General features: G+C 41.0%; 2 protein-coding genes across 2 annotated transcripts; one reads left to right on the top strand and one right to left on the bottom strand.

Annotated features, from left to right (window-relative positions):
- The first annotated feature begins 1,059 nt into the window (after positions 1-1,059).
- On the top strand, positions 1,060-6,052 carry LOC129590862 (gonadotropin-releasing hormone receptor-like). Its single transcript, XM_055486290.1, has 5 exons — positions 1,060-2,472; positions 2,611-2,839; positions 4,163-4,312; positions 4,500-4,583; positions 5,446-6,052. The coding sequence occupies exons 1-5, from the start codon at positions 1,879-1,881 to the stop codon at positions 5,748-5,750; spliced, it is 1,362 nt and encodes a 453-aa protein (XP_055342265.1). The 5' UTR covers positions 1,060-1,878; the 3' UTR covers positions 5,751-6,052.
- Positions 6,053-6,210: 158 nt separating this feature from the next.
- Positions 6,211-9,133, bottom strand: LOC129590863 (rRNA N6-adenosine-methyltransferase ZCCHC4-like). The gene is made up of 2 exons (XM_055486291.1): positions 8,447-9,133; positions 6,211-7,341 (listed from the first exon to the last, which is right to left on the bottom strand). Exons 1-2 carry the CDS (start codon positions 9,023-9,025, stop codon positions 6,616-6,618), a joined length of 1,305 nt encoding a protein of 434 aa, XP_055342266.1. The 5' UTR covers positions 9,026-9,133; the 3' UTR covers positions 6,211-6,615.
- Between the last annotated feature and the right edge of the window lie 724 nt (positions 9,134-9,857).

The raw sequence follows: 9,857 nt of genomic DNA, 5'->3' as shown, positions 1-9,857 counted from the left end.
TCGGTATTTAAAGTATGGGAGCGGGTAAAAGGGAAGCGTCACCTTAATAATATACAATGTGGATTTTTTATTACAAAATATACTATGCCTTAATTAACTAGCAGAAACACGGATACGAACTGGAATTACGTACAAGTTCACAACTGCAGTTATAGCACTAATTTCAGGTCACTACCATTGCTATGCTTATTATAAGTCCCACAATAACCGAGCAAGTATTGTGTTTCCATTTAATTTGGTGTTTGGTACGAAATTTGACTTATTCGAAGTGTTTTGAATCAATTGGTAAAACATTTCATAACTGCATGAAAATTTGTGTTTTATTCGTTATTTAAGCTTAACAGTTAATATATACTTAGTGAATTTGTTGTGTACTAGCGCAAGTCAAAACTCGAAAATAATTAATTCATTAATTCATTCTTCTAGTGGCAACATACGAGTATTAACAACAATATTATGTGTGCCACAAAAAACATTCCCATGCTGTACTTCTAGACGGTAAATAATTTTAGTTTAAGTGCGGAATAGAATTGCAACCATAACGTTTTTAATTCGCCTAATTTCGGTATTTTGAGAAACCCAAATATATAAATATGGACATCCAGCAATGTACAGATAGCGGCTTCGGCCGGCCATATGATGTACTCTAGAATCTATTTTATTGCAGCAAGCGTGGTACGGACAATGCTACAAATATAGAGTTCAAAGTTCTATATTTGAACATCTTGTTGTGCTTATTGTGAGTAAGGAGAAATCAGAGGCTATGGTGGAAAACAATAAACATGGAGCGAGATCCATTAAGAAGCGCGGCCTCCATCGTCCCCTACTGAAAGTTGATTCTTGGAACTGAAGCGAATTAATCTATTGATGACGGATTAGGAGTGATACTTGTTCAATTATCGGCACCTTTTTCGGCTTTTCCGGTTGCTACACTTGTACTATTCAAAAGCGAACACTGCGTCAATCCGATCACTTCAGCCACTTTTAACAACATCATTAGAGATTTGTTGTTTCACTCTTGTGAAATGAGAGCGGTATCAGGCTGACTATGCCCGCCCGTTCGACACGATCCGCGATAAATCGCAAAATGATCCCGGTTAATTTCGTATCATGTTCGCGTTACAGAAACGCTACTGCGACATGAAGTATTTTCTGGTTTCGCCGTCCAACCTGCAAAACTACTCCACATGTATTAAGACGTTCCCGGTTTTATTTTTACACAGTTTTCCCATGTGGACGCTACATAAATTAATTTCTGCAAAATTTGGATGCAGAATGCCGACAGGCTGGATCTGCACCGAAATGTCGCATATTATTCGTATTTGAGCTTCCTTGTGAATTGAGTTTTGGGTGTGGTTAACGTAGCTGTACACTGCAGTGGTTTACAGCAATGCGGGATCTTATACAGCCGCGGCTAATCAGAATGTCAACACTATGAATGAAAAGCATTTCCCCGTGAATCATTCCTGTTCAACCTATTCGGGCGCTATCCCAGTCGCGTATATGGAACCAGGAAAATCATTTTTCTGATTGCGAAGCTCTGTTCATGCGTGAATGCGCAATGTCTGTATATGTACTTTATACCAATTACGTCCAACATTTTCAATACCATGTGTCGGAAAAATGAATGAAATGTCAAATTCGCGAATGTCGGCGCAACGTACCGCTGCATCACTGCAATCGCGTGGTAGCCTGAATGCTTAATATTAATCGGGTCAAGGCGCTTGGAATTATCCCTATGCTTCCCGCCAGATTCCACAGATTTTTTTTACGCGGCAAATACTGTGGCAGCGCCGCTGATGGACAATTTACAAAAATTAACCGGAATAAATGGCATTTATATATGATAATGTTATAATACTATATATATTATTGTGAATGTCAGCGCCGACCCGGAATAGCTTTAACCCGGTTTACAGTTACATTATGGATAATGACCATCGACAAACAGATGGATATTTACTGCGATCGCAGAATCTTACGCCCGCGGATTACAATACTTCCGCTGATGGCAACTGGACTTACCTTATCTTAGAGGAGGATCCCGTAGAGAAGGCTAATCGTCTGGTGCAGGTCTATGTGTTATTAAGTCTGGCTGTGCTGGGTTTTCTAGGAAATTTCCTAATTATTGTCGTACTGTGCACTAAGCGATTGCGTGAACGGCATTTTTCCAATATTAACTTTCTGATTTTGCAACTGGCGTTTTCTGATCTTTTGGTGGTGGCATTCTGCCTTTTCGCCGATGCCATTTGGAAGGCAACGTACACGTGGCTGGCGGGGGATCTTATGTGTAAATTTGTCAAATATATGCAAATGTTCTCGTTATATGCCAGCACATTTATCATTGTGACAATCTCCCTGGATCGATGTATTGCGGTTCTCTTTCCCATATCGCGTTTTGACCAGCACCGTTTGGTCAAGGTTTTTGTCAGTATTGCCTGGGGGTTTGCTGGAATATGCAGTGTACCACAGGTATCGTATTTATACACATTAAGTCCAGGCTTAAGGTCACGCAAGGGTCAATTGTTGATTGTTTGAAATCTTGAACTATACTGCTAATTGACTTTTTATTGGAAATGTTTGTGATAGTAACCACCTGCTGTTTTTTAGATTATCATTTTTAGCGTCCAGAAAGCGCCCTTTACGCTTAGTGATATTGAGGATTTTTATCAATGTGTTACGCACGGAGCCTATTCAGCGGAATGGCAGGAGCCGGCCTATGTGGTCTTCACCTTTACAATCATGTTCGCCGTGCCCCTGCTCCTCATCATCCCAAACTATATTCTTATTTGCGTGAGAATTACTCAAGAATCAAGGTTAAAAGCTGGCGGAGCCGCAGGTATTCACCCTTATAAACCGTAGATCATATATAAGTTCTACACTTCTACCTAATTTTTTATTGATTACGGCTACTGCACGCTGCATTTTTAATAAGTCAGAAATTTAGACAATTATACTAGTGCAAAACAAACTGAACCCTTATCCGGATTTATGACACTGAGTTCTGACTGCCATAACGTATACTAGTAACCGGTGCTAGATAGAACTACGTAAGACAGGTACATTTTACAAGTTTACGGTATAATAAGGGACTTTTTTGGCTAAAATGGAGTCTTCACAAAAAAAATGCAGTATTTTGCGTATTTGATATAGTGCTAAAAAACAGTTGCAGCCAGCGTGTTTCGATCAGAGAGGCTAAATTAGGTGAAATGACAATGATATCTGAGCTCTTTCAACATGACGACCTTTCTGCTGACTGTGTGATCTACATCTTGTACAGCTTTTCGCCCACTCTGTAACTTGCGCTAGTTACAGGGGGATGAGGATTGTGATTGTCTAAATTTCTGATTTTATTGATTTATTTTGCGTATTTGATAAAGTGGCGCTGCGAGCTAATTGGAACCGTACTTCCTTTCACACATTTAAATGGCCTTTCTTCCGTTTACTATGCCGCTACGTCAACTGTTTACGCTGGCGTTGACGAGTGAATGAAATCAGAATATCCTGCACGAGTGCAGATACTTTACAGATTTAAGAAAACACCGGCCTTAATTTAATAAAAAAGTATATTGCTCTGTACGGAACTGATCATTTTTGTTGAATAAGGACCGTAAGGTGGCAATATCCAATAATCAACCAAATTTAAAATTAAAGCAATAGCTAATTTCAATAACACGAGCGCTATAATTGTCGTAAGTAGACGAGGCCATCACAATAGTATTAGCCAGTGCGAAGAAAAAACATTGGAGCATTATACAATAACTTCTTCGAATTTTTACAGGTATGCCTCGTAACAGAATTAGAAAAACACTCTGCTAAACATATTTATGCAATTATATTATCAGTCGAAGTCCTAATGAACAATGCATTCATTAGAAAAATTATATGCGATACATGCGCAAAAACCTCTGGGTACAACAAACGCTAATTTTTTAAAGATCTTATTTTTAATCAAAAGATTTGGCCTATATAAGTTAGGCTAGAGTCGGATTTTCAGATTTTATGAACGTATATAATATGAAAGTAAGTACTAGTATTACTGTCTTTACAGAGGATCCCATTGATACTTACAGTGCTGGTGCATTAGTTTTTATGGTTATACAGAAGTGCTTTGCTACTGACGATTGAGATGATTGCATTAGTCCCACTTCATATTGTACAGATGTGCCGGCACCTCCAACTAATGCCAACATACGCAACGGATCAGGATCGTTTTCTGCTGGCCACAAAAGGGAGCTGCTTATGAAAAAGGCAAAAGCCAAAGCTTTGTGCATTTCGGTGATGGTGATCGTGACATTTGTTGTCTGTTGGGGTACGTAGAAAATGGCAGTACGTCTGAAGTACTGTTTCTAACAGTCAAGAAGTACGAAAAGTTAACCATAAGAACAACTGAGCTTTATTCCGAAAAAAATCAGAGTCTGCTTAAAAGTATAGACAACACCCGTATTACAGATAAGTCCTGTTGGCCGAAATAATTCATTGCGCTTTCTGTTTTACAGCTCCCTATTACGTCTGCATGATATATTACGTGATAATCAGCAAGGATCCAAGCGACTACATGTTCCAGATTATTTTCTTCTTTGGTAAGCCAGATTTGCCATCCATTCGCAGCATTGTAATAATACTGTTTTGCCGCGTAAGCCGTGTACGTACGCATAGCTACACAGTATATACTGTAGTGCGCAGAATAATGTCAGTTTCATAAAACCGGTTCAAACTTCAAATAATGTGATTTATATTGATACAATTTTTCTCATGCCTGAGCAAAGCATTAGTGGAAATCAGAATACACAAGGGGAGTTTTGAAGAAAGTAAGTAAATACTAGAATCATAAAATATAAACAATACGAGTATTAATGCAGATAAGAAGTAATCTAGTACCAGTGGGCAGTGCTGCTTAATTACTTTGAGTACATCCGTTAAAGAATTATGACAATCAGATATGTCCTTACCGGAAAACAATTCTCTGATGCAATAATTTTGCTGCCTGTAAAACAATTGCATTGCTAAATTTAGCACCCATTAAGCCGCTTGCAGATCACTATAATGAAAAAAAATCGGATTGGTTTAAGCTAGCTCCCACGTCTGCGAAATTAATTACGGTCGGCAAAGCACATTGAATTGCAGACTAGCGGGAAATATTTACGGTCAGTTTCTGGAGAGCCGAGTATTAACGATTTGATAAAAGTTGAAGAACGTCATAATTTGTATTTGTACGGATATAAATTGGGAGTCTTCCCCTGCTTTCCGGTTATATAAGCCGACAATTCCCAAGAGCACTCTGGACTAATTTGCTTCCCCATGCACCACGTGTACAAATGTCTTTTATTGGGTTACAATCAAAATGACCACATTATCTTGCTTTCCTTGCTGATCGGGCGGCGGCTGCCGAAAAAGGCCAGTTTACAACTGTACTGATGACTCTGTTTTTGTATCCTTATCTAGGCATGTCCAACTCGGTAATAAATCCCGTTATTTATGGGGCCTTTCATATGGCACAAAAATCCCAGACAGCCTGGAGGAAACATTTCGGCCGGCCGCGGGCATCATTTGCTTTGTTGGTTAACCCTGAAAATTGCTCAACGGCTCGTTTGGATCCACATTTTGTTAACCGGACCGAAGCTAGGCTTAGCAACGCCTCCATATCGCGACGGTTGTCATCAATGGACGGCTCGTCGTCTGGAGCTAGACGGCAATCGTCTTTACAGATACACCGACCAGTGATTTCAAATTCCGGTATTTCTCTTTGACTCAAAGATTACAAACCCGATTGTTATGCTATTTTTTTATTGCTAAGACTAGTAAGAAGTATTTTAATCTGCGGGAGTCGATATATGCATTTGGCTCACCCGCATTTTTTATTAGTAGAAAATTTTACGCGGCTCCATCTAGGGGCAAATGTCTGTAGTGTGACCTTTGTAAGAAATTATTGGTACGTATATGCCGCTAGCGGACTGATGAGGGTATGTTAAGTACGTAAGAATGAATTCTGTCTGACAGCTGACTAAAATATCGTCGGCCTTGGCCGATCATTCATCCATCTTTATTTTCTGCTGGAACATTAAAACAGGAGGAAACGACATTTATTAACCCGATCAGTAATCCCATTGGGGGATAGTTAGCTGAAAGACGCTCTGGATCAATTCTTGAATCCTTCAGTATCCTTCTGTCCAAACCAATCTACCGTACTTCCACACCACAGTAAAGCAGTAGTAGCGCGTGCTATTCTTTTGTTCCGCCATTAGCTATATGCCGCGACCTTTTAATGTATTCACTGAAGAGAAATTTCCGGGCAGGCATATGATTCGCAGGTGGAAATCATGTGCTTGCACAACAGATTCACATACCGATGACACCACCAAAATGCGTGCGTGAGACGGAAGTGTGCAATTTTCAGTTTTTGTTTTCAATCGTCTCACGTAAAAGGACACCGCGTACATTGAAATCAACACCACCGATTTGTTTTACTCGAAATTGGCTTCGAACGCAAGCACCGTGTTAAATTGGCGCTTTTCATGATCTGCTGTATCATGAACAAGAATCGAATGTTCACACGCAGTAAGTGAACAATGCAACCAAAAGCCAAAATAAATAAATCGGACAGATGGCGGGAATTTAAGTTCCACTGGATGTTGCGTTAATACACACCTTATCATGACACCTCTGGCACCGTTGACAGTGTTGCCAGTCGCCCTTGACACACCGTTTGCACTTGCGGCAGTGCCGCCAGACTTTGCCGTCTTTCCCGGCGCATTCACCGCATTGAGGGCAATGTCGTTCCTCGCGTGATGAAAACTTCCGGCACGGCTGACAAAACCAATAGCCTTCCTGCGCCGGCAGTTGGATAAGTTCCGGTTGGATGTTCGTGAAGATTCTAATGGGAGAGCCACGAGTGAGCGCTGATTTGTCGCGCATCTTGCCGTGATTGGCATACTCCACTTTATAGCTAATCATTCTGAGATACGGTGCTTCGCGACTGATGTGTTTTTCCATGTAGTATGGAAAGATCCACAATAAGGAACACTGGCCACCGATGTCCGCAAAGATACACTGCAAGCTGTTGGCCAGCACTTGCACGATGCCAGCAAAGGGTGGATCCATGACGATAATGACATCATCGGGCTCCTTTTCTCTAATGAAATTCAAGTAGGCTCGCCGGTCGGCCGGTTCGAAAAAATAATGATTGAACATATTGTAGTGAGCGAAAGATTTCCGTGGAAAGAAGGTACTGAAGCGAGCATCAATGTCAAGTAGGAAACTGCATAATCCACTTGTGCTCGTTGATGATGCCAGTATTTCTTCGTGCAATCGAGGGCATCCTACGCAAATCACATTCTTTGCCTACAAAAAAAGCCATCCTGTCAAAATAAATGTTATGAACTCGTTAAACGAAAGTACGAAAATATTATGCGGACGACTGTACAATTGCACATTCGGATGCTAAACTGCAGTACCTATTAATGTGCGCATTACCGGTAATGGGGCTACCAGTACACTGGTAGTGAACACAAAAACCGGGTTGCCGAAAAGGATATTGACAAAGCTACGTGGAAAACAGAATTGCGCAATTTCGTCCCTGGAGAATAGTGAGTGGACGCACAAAAACGAAACACCGTGTAAACCTCGACAGCAACAAAATACAATCCTACGTCAAAAGGTAAGGGTACAGAAAAGCCGCAGCCCATTAAAAGCAACCGCGATCGCATCAGAAAATACAATACATATTACACCGTACACAGTACTACATACAGATACTTTATCGTTCCAGAACCATTATTATAGCACCTAAATCGAATTAACAACAACCAATACGCCCATTAAAAACATTATCTAGTTCGGTCAAAAAATCGGAAACATAACAAACAAGGTCAACTCTTTTATTAACGATTAATTAAGAAACAAAATCAATACTTCGCAAGCAAGCACCGCTGCGTACCTGGAGATGGTTAACTCGATTAAATAAATGGTACGCGGCGTATGCCCAGGCAGCCCAGCTGAGTCCCGACCAATCTTATACAGTAATCTGTTTAAGGCACACAGCAGTTACAATCAATTTATAAAAATTTGGTACAAAACTCGTTACAAACTTTTTCGTTCATTGTACCAGGCTTACAACTTATCAAATTAAATAAAATATACAACCAGGACTTTTGACAGTAAGCTTCCACCCCAACATTACAGCGACTAACGGAAGTAATAAAATACCTTTGGCAAATTAATCACGTTAGTGGCCGTATTAAATACAACACTATAATACGAGCTTTAGCATTTATTAATATTTACATTAAATATGTTAGAGCTACTTGAATTACCGCTAACAACAAAGTTTTTGTCTCATGGCCTAACAACAAGTCTAATACAGAAAACAAAAGGATCGAATTTTTTAGACTCGCATTTCTTACAAATGTATAAAATGTATAAGTAAACGGACTTTCTTCTGTTTTACCTTCTGCGACTGCAGGAAATGGATGAAGAATTCTTTCGTCCTTTCACTGAAGAAGTACTGTGCTTCGGCAGGGTTATCTTCCATTGCTGGCAAGAACCTAGTGGGAAATCTTGTATCCACTTTTTCCAGGTGATGTGGATGACCCGCAGTCCGCTCGAAAGGGACGAGTTTCTGACAATGACCGCACCAGTCCTTCGGCAAAAGGCTAGCATCATATTCGAACTTCGATGCAGCTCCCGATTTTTTCTGGCTTTTCCGGGATGGAGCGCCGAGATCACCGTCCACTCTATCCGCTTCAGTCCTCTCCGTGATCTCCTGCACTTTACGCTTACCAGTTTTTTGTACACCCGGAGAACATTCCAGGTGGAATTTGCATCGTTTCTTGTCCCGAAACGCTGCACAAGAGTAAAATGATTTCTGTAAACCTGTTTTCTGTAGAGTTCGATGGAAAAGCAGGGTCGGTCCATGTGGACACCGAGGGTTTTCAGCGAGATGGGTCTTCAGATTGTCAGCATCCACCCGGAGGCTTTGCTCGCTAGATTTCCCATTGGTAAAGTGAGCTTTCGTCTTTTGCCCCATTAAACTGCTCTTGTCAAAATCAAGTTTCTGGAAAATACAGTCTAATAAGAAAAAGGCAAAATTAATGCTCACTCCTGGCCGGAGACCTGTGATTGCTGAACTTGACAGTTTGCGCTATAAGCACCAAACACCAGCTGGCTGCGAGTCTGCTCCATGTTTTCTACATGTAACTGTCTCCCGCGACATTATGCTCTTGCAACAGTACGAACTTTAAACGGGAGGCGGAAGCGTGGAAAAACGTTTTCTAACGAGGGGACTCTTAACCAACAGGAGATCTGAAAGGTACGGTGAAAAAATAATACGCAAGTTACAAGTAGAGTTAGTAGACTGTAAACACGGATGACGGGCCATAACAAACTGAAGGTCTTTCCCAACTTTATGTTTTTGTACGGCCTGGAAAACTGAGAACTTTACATCTGTTTTCGAAAGAAAGGTACGGCCAAATGTACATGTTAAGTTGTTAACATTGTATGGTTGAGCTCTGTTGCTGATTGGATCGGTTGAATTGCATTTCTTTCATCCGAAGTCAAGAACTTGGCTGCTCCTACGGACATGACAGCCCTTGGTTTATCCTTAGGCTTGACGAATATTCCCCTCGATAATCCTGCGTAACGGAAAATTTGCAATTTCTTTCAGTGAATGATCCCTGTCATGGCAGCGGTTGGCAATATTCGTTTGGCGTCCCGATTCCTGCGGATGCAGTTCGTGGCTCGAAACAGCGCACGACTCAGCTCCTGTGCACGTGTTCTCCCTGTCCCAATTATTCGGATTCCCTCACACTTGGGACAGTCGACGGGCTCTCGCTTTTTAGACAGTGCGAAGACGTTTGGCA

Source organism: Paramacrobiotus metropolitanus, unplaced genomic scaffold (genome assembly GCF_019649055.1).
Source record: "Paramacrobiotus metropolitanus isolate TYO unplaced genomic scaffold, Prichtersi_v1.0 Parri_scaffold0000042, whole genome shotgun sequence".
NCBI lineage: Eukaryota > Metazoa > Tardigrada > Eutardigrada > Parachela > Macrobiotidae > Paramacrobiotus > Paramacrobiotus metropolitanus.
This window is presented reverse-complemented; position numbering and strand designations above follow the sequence as displayed.